This window comes from Coenobita brevimanus, chromosome 31 (genome assembly GCF_032717465.1).
Source record: "Coenobita brevimanus isolate Jiangsu-jjx chromosome 31, ASM3271746v2, whole genome shotgun sequence".
NCBI lineage: Eukaryota > Metazoa > Arthropoda > Malacostraca > Decapoda > Coenobitidae > Coenobita > Coenobita brevimanus.
In genome coordinates, this window is record NC_136984.1 from 7,135,564 (window position 1) to 7,153,432 (window position 17,869).

Below are 17,869 nucleotides of genomic sequence, written 5' to 3' on the forward strand. Positions count from 1 at the left end.
AAGTGAAACAATTATTGCATTTCATAAGATTGTCTTTATATGTGGTAAAACAAGGGACATTATCAAGTAAGGGACATTTTGAAGTAAGGGACAGGTTGATTCCCCATATAGTCCCTTAAATCAAGGTTTGAATATATATATATATATATATATATATATATATATATATATATATATATATATATATATATATATATATATAAATTCAGGCGGACCAACGGCGACGTTCATTTGTCATTCATTCTTGAGCGTCAGCCATCTATCTTTTTTTTTTTTTTTTTTTTTTATGTGTCCGACTCTGGGCATAGGCTTCACAGCCTGCTATCAAGGCCCAACAGTCCTCCTACATACCATACACCTCTACATTTCACCCTATAGCCCGACGCCCTAATCCCGCAAAGGGTGGTCGCAGACAAAACGCCTCCAAGTCGCTCTGTCACCCACCATTAGACTACCCTTCCCCCAACTCACCCCCCCCTCCCTCATATACCTCTCAACTCCATCCCTCCACCTCATCCTCGGTCTGCCCCTCCCTCTACCTCCCTCCACCTCACCTACATACACCCTCTTAGTCAGTCTTCATTCTCCATTCTCTCCACATGTTCAAACCACCTCAGTGTATTTCTCCTAATCTTCTCAACCACATCCACATCCACCCCACAACGTTCCTTCACTTCTTCATTCGTCAGCCTGTCCCTCCATGTCACCCCACAAGCTCCTCTCAAGTAACTCATTTCCACTGCTCTCACTTTTGACTTGTTCCCCTCTTGCAATGTCCACGCCTTGCTTCCATAGGTCAGGGTAGGGATCACAATACTATCATGCAGTGACTTCTTAACTTCCAAATGCACCTCTCTATTTCTCATCACTGCTTTCAGTGAACCAACAACCTTCCTTCCCTACTGTACCCTTTCACGCACTTCATCCCCCAAAGTTCCATCCTTACTCATCACGCTACCCAAGTACTTGAATGCACTCACATTCTCCATATCCTCACCATCCAACCTCACTGTACATTCTGTGACACCATTCCTCCCAAACACCATAACTTTACTTTTGTTTACATTAACTTTCAGCTTCCTCCTCCTACACACTGTCCCAAATTCATTCACCAAACCTTGCAACTCCCATTCATCTTCACTCAGCAATACTGTATCAACACCGGAATCTTCCAAATCTCACCCTCATTCATTAGAGCCACCCCCACATCCACTCCCCTACCTTGCACCTCCTTTACAACCCCATCCATGTATATATTAAACAGCCATGGAGACATCACACAACCCTGTTTCAGTCCCACATTGAGATCAAAGAACTCACTCAGCTCACCATCCACTCGCACCGTAGCCCTAGCTCCTTCGTACATACTCTTCACAGCACTCAACAATTTCCTCTCCATTCCATATATTCTTAATACCTTCCACATACCTTGCCTGTCTATTCTGTCATAAGCTTTCTCCAAGTCCATGAAGGCAGGATACACTTTCTTTCCCTTCTCTAGATACTTCTCCACTAAACATCTTAGGACAAATATCTGATCTACACACCCTTTTCCCTTCCTAAATCCCCCTTGTTCTTCTCCAACTAGCTCCTCTGTCATATGCCTAACCCTATTAATAAGTATTCTACCATATATTTTACCAATCACACTAAGAAGGCAAATACCCCTATGGTTACCACATATTTCTCTCTCCCCTTTTCCTTTGTATAAAGGAACAATTATACCTGATTTCCAGTCCTCTGGAACCCTTCCCTCTTCCCAAGCCAATCTACACAACTTCCATATCCACTCCACAACACTCTCACCCCCATACCTCAGCATTTCACCACACACTCCATCAATTCCCGGGACCTTTCCTAACTTGATCTTCATTGCTTCCACTGCTTCCGCACTACTGATCTCTTCCTCCCTCCCCTCATCCCTACTATAAAAAATCTCGACCGTCAGTCTTGGCGAAACCCAGTTCAGGAGTTTGCATGCAGCGACAGTCACTTGATTGGGCGAGAATGAGCTGAATGAGCGCTAACAGAGCGGGAATTTTGAATGTTTCTTCTGTTCAATAAACCAGACACTTGTTAACCTATTCTAAACTATTGTTTTTATGTAGGAAATATGTATATACGCGCTGGAATTGGTAAAAATTGACGGTAGAAGGCATAAAGAGGAGGCATTTACGACCAAGATGAATCATGATTCATCCTCTTTTGCTATCACTTGCATGAAAGAAAAAAATATGGTACTGAACTTGAAGATATCTAGATTTGAATTTATACGAGCAAAGTGAATGTATTACTGCACACTTCATAGACTTCCATGATACGTTTCCCGCCAGCTCACCAGCATATCTAGATTATGTGTGCTTGTGTCCTGTAGCAGTACATCCCTTGTTCCTAAATTTATATTGCAAGATGTAATACATAGTTTTTACAGAATTATTTTTAGAATGGAGACTGCTTTGTTTCTTTACAATGCTAGTTGAATGGTGACTTTCGCTGCAGCACAAACACATGAGAGATGCAGTAATACTAAATTTTTTTCAAGTTGTTTCTTACAACATCTGGGATCAAGCCATAACCAGCATACCACGATGGAAAATATTGGTTATCAGATACTTTTACTGTCACAGTTCTTCATTCAGTTTCTATATATCTGACTATAATTTTCTCCCTTATTCTACAGTATTGTCACCTTCCCTGTCTGTTATTACTTGTAAGTTTCCAGTTTAGCTCAGTAAATATTCTACTCTTGTATTCACATTCTTGATCATTACCTTTCCCTTCAGTGTGCAATGATTTCTTATGTTATTAGGTACAGTACAGTATTTCTTTTTCTATTCCAGTGTGCTAGATATGTTTTACCTCTTTTCCCAGAAAAAATTCCACTTCTGCAATATTTTCATTCAATTCTGCTTTATACATTTTCAGTCTGCTTACTGTTCTGTTTTCCTAGCTTTCTCCTAAACTGTTCATAAGCTTTATGCTGGGCTCCGTCACTAAATGTTTTATCTCATTATTTCCTCTTTTTCAGAATCACTATTTAATTGCCCCTGTCTTATTTTTGTATAAGCCTTCCACCAAAACCAATAATCCCTAACTTTCCCACACTTATCTACTCCTCCATTACAATAGCTGTCAATTCCATCTGATTAACTATTTTTTCTTATTATATGTGGATGGTACAGGCCATTTCCTTAGCCATGTAGCTATTTACTGGTAAGAAATGCTCTTGGGATAGATAGATGTCTAAGAATTTTTTTTTCTGTGAAACTCGTGAAACAGTCTGCATTATTTTACAAACAAATTTTGTATTAAAGCCAACACACCTTTGCTCAAATCAGAGTGCCTGATTGAAATAGGTAAATATTTTGCCAGCATCCTACCCAACCAATTCACTTCTACCCATGGTAGCTTTACCTGTGTTACCAAAATCAGCTGACTTTTGTTTCTGGTGCAAAAACGAACTACATATTTAAGTAAAGAACTTCAGTGACTGCATCTACTTGTTGGTACTAATGAAAACTTTAGGTACTCTATTTTTTTTACCCATTTTTGTAACTTAACTGCATAAGGGAACACTAAAGCTGGTGAAAACTACAAACCTAACTAGCCATTTACCAACAATGACCTGACTCTGACATTTGTAATTTCTGCCATGTAACATAATATTGTATATATACACTCTTTCTTAATCGGTATATACTTATTTACCCTCAAATATCGGGGAAATTTGTACTGTGTCCAGCAAATTTCTGACTTTCACAATGCTAGGAACCACTGCAGCTGCCACATGAATCAGTTATGCACTTGAACTGCATGTGATATACTTCAAGAAGCAACCCATTAACAAAGAAAAAATATATATATATATTTTTTTTTTATGATTTTACAATGCCAAGATTATCTCACAAGAATATTATTCGACTAGAGGCAGAAGCTTATAGCCTTGCCATCAAATGTGTTAACTACAGGACTGAGCTGGCCAACACACAAACTTTGATATTGCTGCTCTTTCAAAAATCATTGAGCAATTACACAGGGAGCACAATTTATTATCATAACTCCAAATATTATCCACCACGTCTCCAATGAGCCACCACGGATGTCTCGTTTACTCGTATTTGTTTCAGAAATGTTTAGTCTTTGTAAAATTTTCTGAACAGCCCTGTATTTCTCATTTATTTTAGCATACCAAGGATTATTTTCCTGAACTATTCAGTGTTTATAAATGGAAAAAACAGCTAACATATTTATTTATATTTAAGTTTGTTACATGAAAGAGTAATCTCTGGTGGCGTTTATCCTCCAGTCACATTCCAGTACTATTTTATGCCATAACCTGGTGAACGGACACCTGGCGGTAGCTGCAGAATTATTTGTGGTTAGGAAAACAGGAACGTCAGACACTCAAGTTCAGCAGTACTGGTGTTCAGTTTTTATAATACAGCCCTTAATTACAATAGGTTTTGGAGTTTGTTGTGCTTGCGCGGGAACTCTTCCCACCAAGTGTAGCTCCCGCGCGCCACCAGCCCACACCTGGGACTTGGAGGGCAGACTGACTCAGGCTGCCCTAGAGAAAGGGCGTGCCATTGCCTGTACGTATCAGAATAAATCTCAAGCTGGCCTCGCTGTTTCCGTCTCCCTCCTGGTTGTCACCCTAACAATAGGGCAATAATCATTACCTTGCAAGTCAGGCAAGTCTGACAAGAAAATTCCAATGAACAATCAGAGGAGACCAACGTAGGATCGATAACAGATAAAGTACCATTTTGTACATGCAAATATGTCGGCTCCCCAGTAGTCAGAAGAACCAGGTCCAAGTTCTGAATCAAAGATGCCAGATCACTCCAGGAGCTGCAAAGAGTATCACCCCACAAAGCATGACGCCTGGTCACCTAGGAGAACAAGTAGCCTAAGAAGTTACGTCTGATGTGATCAAGATCAGCATGTGAGACAAGTACAGAGGGTGGTAAGTAGAGGCAACAGATTATGTAAAACCTCTCCTGGAGTAACTGAATGGCCACACCTGTAGGGAGGGCTCGTTCGTTTCGTTTCGTTTTTAAAGGCTCCAACATGCTTGCATGTGTCGGCCTTGGTCACCTAATGGCGGCTCTCCACGCTGCACGATCCATTGCAGCCTCCCTGTTCAGTCCCTTAACCCTAAGGTCACACTTAATGACCTCGTCCCATGTCTTTCTCGGTCTACCCCTCATAGCCCCACCCCCAATATTAACACTTCTCACCTTCCTCACCCAATTATCATCCCCCATCCTCTCCACATGTCCAAACCACCATCTCTCTACCTCTCCTCATCACAACACCAATACACTCCAGTCCCATCCTACCTCTCAACTCTTCCATTGTAAACCCAGCCCCTCCAGGCCTTGGACACAGGGACGCACTGCACATCCACCTAATCATTGTCATTTCTGTATGTCTGAGCCGGCGAATGTCTTCCTCCTTCACTGCCCAGGTCTCACTGCCATACAGCATTACACTCCTAACACATGCTGCATACAAAGACCCCTTAGCACGTAGGGAGAGCCCTCTCAATGTCAGGAGAGGCAAGAGCTCCCTAAACTTCTTCCAACCACTTCTCACCCTAGCCACAGAGCTAGCTCCAGCCCCACCTCCAGCACACAACATATCTCCCAAATAACAAAACTCTTCCACACACTCAAGAGATTCACCAGCAAGTTCAATCCTTTCACGTCTGACGATCTCCACCTGCTCACCCCGGCACGCCGTACACATAAAATCAGCATTATCTCGCAGTCTACCTCTGATACCACTACATCTCTTATGCACCCACTTATCACACACACCGCATAAGATGGAATTACTTCCCACGCCCTTGTGGCAAACTGCACATGGCCACTCTCCCTCGTCTTTGACAGTACCGCCACCAACCCTAGATATCATCACTTTTGTTTTATCTGCATTTACCCTCAAACCCTTTTGCCCCATACCATCTCTCCACTTCCTAAACCTTTCCTCCGCCTCCCTTTCATTCTCTGCAATCAACACCAAATCATCAGCATACAACAACTCCCACGGGAGTCCGTTTCTAAAGTCACGTGAAAGGGCTTCAAGTACCATGATAAACAACATGGGACTCAAGACTGACCCCTGATGCACACCAACATTCACGGAAAACTCATCACTCAAATCTCCATTCACTCTCACCTGGGTGTGAGCACCCACATACATGGCCATAACCACCCTAACCAGCCACTCCTCCAAGCCAAGCTTTCTCATTGCCCACTTCACCACCTCTCTAGGGACTCTGTCAAAGGCCTTTTCCAAATCAACAAAAACAAAATAAAGATCCCTTCTCCTACCAATATATTTTTCCTGAAGCTGTCGAACAATGAATATGGCATCAGTGGTCCCCCTACCTGGCATAAACCCAAATTGCATCTCATCAATATTCACTCTTTCTCTAATCATACCTTCTAAAACTCTCTCCATTACCTTCATTATCTGATCTAAAAGCTTTATACTTCTATAATTTCCTCTTTCCAGGGCATCACCCTTCCCTTTATACACATTTACAATTACACTCTTCACCCAATCATCTGGGACAACACACTCATAAATAATCCTATTTATCAGGTCAGTGACTAAACTCACCCCTATATCGCCTGAGGCCTTCAACATTTCGGCAGTCAACCCAGACATAAAAAGAAGTTAATGGGATATTTGTGCATCACAGAATAGGACAGCCACCTCGAGAACCACAGTCTAGAGGAGATGGTGAGTAGAGAGCAGGTTATTCTCAAGGAGCAGGAAAAGGCCTGTCTCCAACAATAGATTCCTGAAGGCAGACACAGAAGGAGTGAAACTCTGACATGAGCAGTTGCAGGTCCTCCCACTTGGCTCTAACACCTCTGTAGTTCCACGGCAGAGCAACGTTTACTGGACCAGGCACAGTTGATTACTTTAATTCATTAGGGGTGCAGGACTGCACAGCCCCTGACAAGTGAATAGGTTTGGACTGATACATAGGAAGACCCCTAAAAAGGGACTGCCCAGCACCCGGAAACCACACACTGTGCTGACCATCTGAAAGCAAACATGAGGACAAAGATGAAGGAAGTTTTACAATACTTCCCTTCTGAGCAGGAAGAATTGGTTGCTTGGAAGGCAGCTTACAGGTCAACTTAGGTGAAGTAGGTCAGCCAGTGCCACCACTAGAAGCCTTAGAAGGAGAGGCAGAGTTTACAGAACCAGAATTCTGTGAGGCTGATATCCTATGTGGTAGAACTGAAGAACCAATAATCCGTGCAACTCCATCCTCAAGTAGGAGCCGGACCACTGGCAAAACACCAACTTCAGCCCTGCATCTGGTTACACTTCAGAGACTCCATGACAGGGGGAACAGCAGAGAGGTCCTCACAAGGTTCCACGACAGAGACTTAAGCTGAAAGGTCTTCAGACTCAAAGGACTCTGAAGAGCCACGATGACAATTACCAGGTACAGATGAAACTTCTCAACAAGGCAGGGCAAGTAGATACATCAGCATGGACATTCGCCATCACCAAGGGAGTGGACAAACCCTCCGCCATCCATGTGGGGGCAAAAACGGTCTGAGAAGAGGGTGAGTAAACACAAATCTCACATCCAGTATTGGTCTCAAGGAGAGCATTTGGCAAATCACTAGATGGAAACTTGGGCACTGGAATGGGTTGAAATAACTTATGAGACACTGAACGGTGCACAGGTGCTCCAGAAAGGACAGCAGCATAAGTTACCCCAGGCTAAAAGAAGTGAGTCTGGGCTCTCCTCGTTGCTTCAGGAAATGATACCTTCTCATTCATATGGATGGCCAAACCTCCATCTCCACACAGTAGGGAGGACATTTGCGAGAAGATACAGCTTTGGAACCCGCACAGAGATAGCACTTAAGGGAAGATCAGCCTGTGCACAGCAGCAAAATCGGCTAAAGTGTCCATACCCATGACAGTGGAAACACCACTTTAAGGTTGGCATGTATGGCTTCACAGGAAGTGAGAGTCAGATAAGTTTCACGATAGAGGCTAGGTTAACTTGCTAAACGTGAGGAACAAGGTGGGAGTTGTGGTCAGAATACCACCTAATTTCTTCTCCAGACACTCAACAGTCCTCACACCAGAAGACAGCAGTTACTCCAACAGCCATGCCTCTGAGTATCGGAGGAGGTCACGGGAGAAAATGACACCCTTATATCGGTTAAAGGTGGCATTAGGAATGCATGAAACATTTGCACTAGAACCAGAGGTCTTAGCCAATAATCGAGAGCTCTGTTCTAGGGAGGACACCTCAGTAAGAATGCTATGATCCCCCCGAGAAGAGATTTTGGGTTACCAGACACAAGCTGAAAAAATGGCAAGGTGTAAATAAAAAATATCAGTAACCAGCATTGATCTACCGACAGAGGATCTCAGCACGAGACATTTTGCATATGACTCCAGCACCATTTCTTCTGAACCTAACCCAAGAGCCGAACCAACCCAATGCGAACGCCCTCCAGTCCCAGCTTAGTGCTAGGGCAAAGGAGGACAGTCTGCATGGGCCTGGTAAGGCTCCAGAGTGGCAGTATGAGGTGGAGTTTCTGAACAGCCAGGGACAGATGCACGATCATCAACATTATTGTAATTTATTAAAACCATATACAACAAAAGATACTTCATTCCCTCATCCCTCCACCCATCACAGATCCCAACAATGGGAGGTCATATGTCACAGATAACACTGCTGACGACCCCAGAGATAGTGTTGGAGGTAAGCACAGGTAACCACCTGGGGGCCTACACAGGAGCAACTTCAGGATGAATGGAGTCACCAAGCCCTCCAGTGCCAACCTGACCAGAGCCAACAAGTGACCAGCCGATTGACCTGCTCATGCCCAACCAAGCTGTCCGTCTAGTCAGATTATGGGACCAGAGAGGTGTGTTGCTAGCTGCAGGTGCATTGTACAGCATGACACAACATCCAAGACTCACGTTTCACACCATGACGGGACCCCACTCACGGCAAACACTTGGAGAAGCAAAAACTGCACCCAAGATGGAAGATGGGAAGGGACAGACAATATCACCAGGAAGCCTCCTCTACCAGTGATGTTCGGGTGGGGGAGGTGCTTGGTCCACGAGGCCGATAGATGCCGATCCCTACAAAGGTAGGCATGCCTCCAGAATTGGTGGCACCGGCAGCCACTCTTCAAGTCTCGCCACCATTTCAAGGTCATCCCCTTCAGCGGGGCCAGTTCAGTCACCTTTACCAGCTTTTTCAAGGTTTCAAGTCCAAAAATGTCTTAATGATATGAGTATTCAACCTCACATTACTCCAAAGCTATTGTAGATACATGAATATGGAAGGAAGTCCAGTGATAATTTTTTATCCAACCATGTGTCTGGAAAAAAAATTGCAGGTCATTCATGTGTGCCATAACGATATTTTGGATATCCCACTTCTCAGTTGCTTTTCCATACAGGAAAAACCAAAACATCAATGAGGCACTTCCTGGCCCTTGAAGTTTTATTTGGTTCTGAACCAGACCTGTATTCTTTTCGGTGACAGACTGACCAATTGTGTTTGAGTTTTTACCAGAAAACAATATTTTTATAGGTGAAGATTAGTACCTGTTGCTGTCAATTACACTTTCTAGTTATTATTATTCAGTTTTCGACACTGATTTTCATCACGCTTATTATGGATGTACGGCATCTTCATCCTATTTAACTGATCCAAATTCAATGGCCTTGACCTACATGTCACAGGTAAAAAAATATCCCAAAATCATTCATTTTAGACCTCAGTTCACTTCAGAACCATTATAGATACATGAACATGGAAAGCAATACAGTGACAACATTATTTTCCGAACGTTTGTGTGGAAAAAATATGAAGGTCATTCACGCATGGCATTACGATACTTTGGCCACCCCACTTTTCAACAGTTTTCAATATCTCTTCGATCCTTGAAAAAACAATACATAAACGAGGCACTTCATGGCCCTAGAAATTTTGCCTGGGCCTGTATATTTTTTGGTGGCAGTTTGACCAACGATTTTTGAGTTACTACCAAAAAAACGTAAGTTGGGCAATTTTTTCATTAGTGGAGATTAGTAATTATCTCTGACCATTACATTGTTCTTGTTGTTGTTGTTGTTTATTTCCCATCACTTTTCATCTCTGATTTTCATCATACTTATTGAGAATTTATAGTACCATGACTGTATTACATTAACCCAGTATCAATGACCTTGACCTTTTCGTCAAAGTCACAGGTCCAAAAATATCCATGAATTATGAATTTCAACCATTTTTTGTTTCAAAACATTTATAGATGGATAAGCATGGAAGGAAATCCTATGATGAAATTATTTCCAAATATCTGCATGAAAAAGATGAAGGTCATTCTTTTGTGACTTTACAATATATTGGACGCCCCACTTTTCTAGTCATGTCAATTGGTCTAGAAAACCCCAAAACATAAATGAGTCAAATCTTGGCCATAGAGGTTTTGTCTGGTCCTGATCTAGGTCTGCATACGTTTTGGTGGCAGTTTTACCAACGGTTTTCGAGTTTTAACAAAAAATCTAAGTTCAGCAATATTCTCATTGGTGGAGATCAGTAACTCTGTCTGACAGTTAAAGTCTTCTAGCTGATCACCGCCTATTACCATAGGCGGAGTTCTATGTATCCATCATTATTTTTATTATAATTCCATTACTTTTTGTCTCTGATTTTCATAATATTTTTTTGAGGATGTCCAGCACCATCATCCTGTTAAAGTGACCAAGTTTCTGTGACCTTCACCTACTTTCCAAGGACACAGGTTCAAGAATGTCAAAAAATTATGAACTTTAAACCTCAGTTTACTCCAAAGCTACCATGGATATGGATGGAGAACTCGTGATGAAAGTATTTTAAAAACACTTGTGTGTGGAAAAAAAAAGAAGTCCATTCATTTGGGACAACCCCACTTCTTAGCAGTTTTCAATTACTCTTCTGGTCAGGAAAAAAACAAAACAAAACATGAATGAGGCACTTCTTATCCCTAAAAGTTTTGTCTGGTCCAGGAACAGGTCTGTAAACTTTTGGTAAAGTCTAACGAGGGGTTTTTGAGTTATTACAAAAATCAGCATTCTTTTAAGTTGAGATCAGCAACTCGTGTTGAAAGTTACAGTGATTTGGTTATTATTGTTAATATTGGCCAGCTCCATGCTGCCATTATTGTTAGTTGCATTTTCTCTCTTTCTTGTAGTCTTGCAGTCTTGTATTCTTGTTTAGTTATGACAGGACATTCTACCTTCCAGAATAAACTGATTCCAACCAAACCTGGACACACTGACTAAATTATGACAGAGTTCTGTCTGCAAGCGGGCCGTTGCTAGGCAACTACTCGTATCCTAGCAACGGCCCTCATAGCCCCTCAATCGACATGTATCCAGATATTGTCGGGACCCAGTGGCCTGCCCTGACACCATTTTTTTTAGATTTTGAATATCAATTTTATTCTTTTTTGCCAAATTGAAGAGAAACGTCTGGCTCACCTGGAGATGCAATTTTTAGTTTCCTAAACCCATCTTGTGCTTCACAGTGAAGCGCGAAAAATGTCGCAAAATGACCGCTACACACCGGTGAAAACATTTAGAGTGAATAAACATTGCATTAAGAAATATCCATATATTCACCCCCCCAAAAAATTCAGTCATGCTGAAATGTTTTCATATGGCTAGATATGAGTGTTACAAACAAAATCAGCACATAGTGTTAAAGGTTTCATTTAAAATGTATGAGTTATTTTCATTTTTTTGTTTTTTCCTGTGTTAATGCATGTATTGAGTTATTTCTGTTGTCTGTGAGTTTTAGTGTGTAACCAAAGAGAGGCGAGAAATTGTACTTTTAAACTTTAACGAGAAAAGGGTCCTCCTTTGTGTGTACAGGCTGAACTGCAACGGCCCACTTAGAACTGGCCATCGTCTCCTACCGGCTTGTTGTTGTTCTTGTTGTTGTTGTTGTTGTTATGATGATGATGATGATGATGATGATGATGATGATGATTACTAAAATCGTCACCACCCATTTCACCACCACCATCATCTGCACTCCATTCAATCACACCGAATCCTCCACATGGCCTCCACCAAACACGTTCACAGTCACCACCATTCCATACGAGTAAATCTCCACCACATCTCTCTCAGCTCCTCGCTTACCGCTTAGTCTTATTCCCACCCACCTCACACCACCATCACCCCTCTGTTTACTACAGTAATCTCCCCCTCCATCGTCATCATCATCAATATCTACCCCTACATCACAACAGCCATCTTCTCCTCTCCCTCTTGAACAACAAACACCCTCTCCCTTCACCACCACCATCTTCCCATACATCACTCGCCACCACCATCTCCCCCTCCATTACTATCACCACCACCACCATCACCCTGTACATCACTATCACAAGCACCATCACTCCCTCCATTACTATTACCACCACCACCATCTGTACGTTACTGTCACCACCACCATCTCCCCCTCCATCATGTTCATCACCCCCATCTCCCTCTACAACAATATCACCACCACCATCTCCAACTGCATCGCTATCAGCACCACCATCTCACCCTCCATCATAGTCACCACCACCTCCCCCACACGTCCTTTCCTAAAATCTCTAAGACCCACCACCCATCACTAACTTCCACCACCACTAACTTCCATCAACACCATTAACCACAACCACCAGTATAACCACCAACATCCACCACCAGAATCACTACAGTCTCCCTCCACAATCCCCCACAACCTCTCAGTTCTCTTCTAAGTCCAGCGAGATAATGTTCTGTAATGTTCCTTAACCAGAATACCAGAAACGGTGCTTCACTCTGAACGAGATAACCGATATGGGGTTTACCTTGATGAACATGCTTCCTATGTACAGATGTTTTGCCTACAAACTGGACCGGGTAAGACCTCTTGGTTCTGTCTGTCTCGGCTGGATTGCCGCTTTTTATTCATCATTATATCTCACAGAATTATCATATTTTTTTTTTACCTCATGACTCTTTTTTTTACCTAATGACTATTTTATTAGTTTTATTCGAGACAATTTTATATTTCACCCATGACTGTTATAATTATTTTTCTAACCCATTTCTATTTCATTTCCCCCCCCAAAAAAAACATAATGTATTTTCACCCCATGACTGTTTTTTTACCCCATGACTTTTATTTATCATCCCAAGACATTTTCTTTTCTCTTTTAATTTTAGGATACAGTTCTGTCACCGTCAAACTAGAGAGCGTGACTTAAATTAGCTCTACTACTGCATATACTTTTGTACTGTACAGTAATCTATTCTTTAACCCTGTTATGAAATTCTCTTTCCTAAACTGAGTAAAATTTTCTTTAGGCAACCAAAAATTTAAAAAATGTGATTGTACTGGAGAAAATATCATGAAATTCACTGTAGTGTATTTTTACACCTCCAGTAAAAAAAGACAAGTTTTCTTTCTTCTGGTGTCCGGTGACCACATTTTGCCTCTGTACTCTTTTTACATTAGATTGGCCTAAAACTACCACCTCTTCAGCTTGAGTATTGACCTATAACAATCAGTTATCACCAAAACAATGAGGCTAGCCATGAAGACGTGCTATGGAAAGGATGCCTAACCATAGCATTGTCTTTTTCTGCCACTGATCTGTGTGAAATAAGCAGCATGTGGACTGAAATCTGGGCCAAATTAATGTGAAAGTGCTTTAGTGGTGATTGAGTTAATTAAAGCTATGTCTAACCTCTTTTTGTTTGGAAATCCTCCCAATCTGCAAAATATCGTCTATATTCAAGGAAAAAGAAACTTACTGAGACACATTTAGTGGCGACGATGTTAATGGTGATATCTTAAAATTCAGATACTTAATTTATCCAGCCAAACTTACTAACCAAATTGCTTCAGTCTAACAAAATATATTATATGCTCTTCTTGCCAGGTCTAGACGGCCTCAGCATCCTCAATATGGATTTTTCGAACAACAAGGTGTTAGACGCGGGTTTCACACATCACTATGGCTTTTATTTTATACTATTTTCATTTATTTTCATTTCTTTAACGGTTGAGTATTGTACCCAAGTTGAAAACGCGTTCATCACTTAATAATATATATTTATTCATCGTTGCTCATAACGGGTGAGAATTGCGGCCAATTTGATGCAGCATTTTTTCTCAAAATTAGCCCAAGAAATTTAATATAATCCTCCCCCCCCCCCTTCCTGCAGATGTACTGTATTACTGATAATTCCTAAACCCGGCTAGTGGCGGAGTCCAGCCTATTAATGCATTAGTCTCTGAATCACTCATCGTAACCAGCAGAGAACTGGGCCAGACTGGAGTCCACTGGGCGGCACCAGCAATCATTCCCTGTGTCTAATTGGATGCTAAGCGACGTGTTCTAGGGATATGAACCACATTCAGATAGATTTTTCATTTTTTTTTTTTAATAAATACCTTATGACTCGTTATGAATACGAAGCCAAATTCTTGAAATGATCTTCATAGGATCGTCTTCAGCCACTTTTGTTCAGGCAATACACGGCTTTGTTTTTCTAGTTAGAGGGATGAGAAAAACAGTCACAGTGTAAGCTTCATTATTAACCACATTATTTATAGTATACATCTTTTATCATCATTTTTCCAGGATCAGATGGATCGTTTCACAGCCTGCATCAATGGACTGGAATAATTAAGAACAAGAGTAACACCTTCAGTCCGAGGACGTATTTTGCTGTTTTCTCGCTGCCTTCAGACGATTTTATTCGGCTGAGGTTGACTTAGGTTGTGACGGGGTTTATGGTTTAACCCTGACGTAAGTGGTGGTTTGTTCTGAGTTGAGGTGGTCGTTTGAAGGTGGCAAGAATACACACACACACACACACACACACACACACATATACATTACGTCCGGATACAGGGTGCTGAAAGTCGTCTCTCCTTGGAAGACCTGCTACTGGAGTCAACATAGTCCCCTGCAAATCCACCCCTTGCCCTTCACTACCACTAGGTCATATTTTATTCTTGACACCTCCAGATAATATTACTTAATTTGGGAAGGACGTGTGTTAAGGAAGGACTTAGAGAGAGCTAAGATATAACTCTCCTTCCGTTCGAACAGTCTGTCCAAAAAGTGTATAAAATCATGTGGAGACAGCAAGAGGATATATGGATGACCTTTCTTTGTGAAGTGTAAGGTAACAGGATAGTTGTTAGGTATATACACTTTACTAATATAACCAACGTTTTTATTTCTTTTTGCATCTCTATAAGTCTATTTGGATTGGGTAATTTTCCTACTTGCGTGCTTCCTCTTTGCACATTTCTAGATCCTACATCACCCTTGCCTTAAGATGGAAAATAAGTTAGGGTGCTGATGATGATGTGATGATGATTTGCCAGAATTCGTTGCATATTTGTTGACTTCAATGGAGGAAAGAAGGGAGGTTCCAGAATAATAATAATAATAATAATAATAATAATAATAATTATAAAATGATGATGATAAGGATGAAGAATCCACTGCACACACTACACAAATCTGTGCATTTCTTCATCTGCTCCTCTGTTTTACGGTCCAGCCAGAACTAACCAGTCACGTCCCTCAGTCGAGTGACTTCCATATTTCTAAACTTGTTTTCGCTACTTTTATATAATGTAATTCAGTTTAGAGGTAGAAGTAAGATTGGAAAGTCGTTAAGAAGAGTGTTTACAATCCCTTCACTACCAATGGTTTCTCCAGGGGTAACAAAATTGCTTAGATGTAAACAGAAACCAAATAAAAAGATTCTATCTAATATTGAAGGATAAATGAACGAAATCTATGATAAATTTCTGACCAAGGACACAAATATGGTAAAATATAATAGTTTGTCAGTTATCATTTTGAATCTGTGTGTGTGGCTGCTGCATTCTTATGTTGCTTTGCTTGAAGGATCCCTATGTTGTTTAATAAATATAATCTTACTACAATGCTCATGTGCGTGTTATTTCCCTCATTGACTGAAACTCTTACAGGCCTAAATATAACTGAGCACACGCGCGTGTGTGTAATAGGACACCACTTGCTAGGATGTGTATTGAATAACCAAGACATGTAATTCAGAAGTGAACATGAGGACCTAAATACATGCGAACCATGACTCGTACTGTATTACTAAAATTAACGATGACACTGTGGACAGGTCTTCAGTTTTGGACAAAAATTTCTAATGCATATATTGATGATACAATGTCTAACCATTCTGTATTGTTGCTAAATGCGCTCTGTAATATGGGATGCAGGTTAATCACATCTAGGAATTACAGTGTTTCATAAATAGCTGCCAATGACTAGAGATTTGTTTGAATCTTCGCATACAGTATTAACCCCTCAGAACCGAGTGACTTATTTTGTTGGCTATTCTTCTTGCTATGAGTCTCTTATTACATTCATATGGGTTTGTCATACTCAAGTCCTTTATTAAGGCTATATTTAGATTTTCCCATTCAATAAGGTCACCCTAAACTGAATAAAATCTTCGGGAAATTGCAAGAATAATCAGAAATGATATCCTCTGCCTCATGTGTTAACGATAGGGCCGTAAATGTCCTTGGGAATGTTATGGTCAAATGGCTGATTGTAAAATTTATTTGATATAAATGTCATGTTCTCAGGACTCGCCAGTGCTCAGTGATCCCTTTGTACCAGTACGCATAAGACACGATAGAGGAAGCACAGGGCATAATGCCTTATCTAACCAAAAGTACCTGACCTGACCTTACCTTTCGTGACCTGCCTAAAATTAACCTAACCAAACCTAAAATAGCCTAATCTAACCTAACCAAAACTATCCCAACCTAACCAAAGCTCAGGTAACTTTCTTAACCAAGCACAACATGACCTAACAACCTAACTAAAACTCTCCTAACTTAACTATAACTGACCAGACCTAAAATAACCTAACCTAACTCTCCCAGTAATTATGCTTTCTGAAAATTGCCAGTGATTCTCTCTCTCTCTCTCTCTCTCTCTCTCTCTCTCTCTCTCTCTGTACAGTACAAGGTGGCCCATAAATAGAGCTTCACTAGAAACTCACGTGGCAGTATCTTGTGTGTTGCGAGGACGGTTCAGTCGGCTGGTGAGGGCGTGGTTGTGGCAGTGGGATTAGAAAATGAATAAATGATGCAGGGTAGGTAAAGATGACACTGAGCCGTCCCCACCATACACGAGAAATCACCCGACGGAGTGGAAATGGAACGTTATATATGGATTACCCTGACTCTGTCAATAGTTTAGCCCTCATCCACCTGGGGTTTCCCGCCGTAGCCCACTCGTTAAAGGGATTTTCAGAGGTTTTGGAAAAAATAACCTTATTTCAAACCCTAATATCTGCCAAACTGTTAAAGCTAGAGAAAAAATAAGTATACACAAGACTCACCAACTCTTCCTCTTTCAAATGAAGGTATCCCCAGGTCTCCAGGTGTTCCATTTGATGAGTATGGATCAGTTGAAAATGACTGGCTTTTCACGCTTAGGTGGGCTGGTTCCGAGCACACGCCACTGGCTGTGACCTTGGACTCGCTGGCTAGCATTGGCAGCACTGACTGGTGTGGTGATTGTAACACTGCCTGGGCGTCCTTGGAAAGAATGTGAAAATTTTCACTACTCGACTTTTCCTTACCGTCGTAAGGATGAGTCATCACCCTGTCCATATGGCTTTCCAAAAGGTTTTCCATCCGTTTCATAGTGCCACTATGTTCCGTAGGTATGTGGGAAAGGAATAGCTCTTTGATTTTCCGTACTCACTTCTTGCGTCAGTTTTATAATTATTTCCCTCTACTACGGCA

The 17,869-nt window shown here is 41.4% G+C and overlaps 1 protein-coding gene across 1 annotated transcript in view; it reads left to right on the forward strand.

Moving 5' to 3' along the window:
- The window catches only part of LOC145395414 (uncharacterized), a 418,940-nt gene extending 404,162 nt beyond the window's left edge, over window positions 1-14,778 (forward strand). Inside the window, exons 4-5 of the mRNA XM_080269018.1 lie at window positions 12,854-12,957; window positions 14,688-14,778. Of these exons, the coding sequence (XP_080125144.1) occupies window positions 12,854-12,957; window positions 14,688-14,732 (149 nt within the window). The 3' untranslated portion in view covers window positions 14,733-14,778. The remainder of the gene's footprint in view (window positions 1-12,853; window positions 12,958-14,687) is intronic.
- Window positions 14,779-17,869: the final 3,091 nt, after the last annotated feature.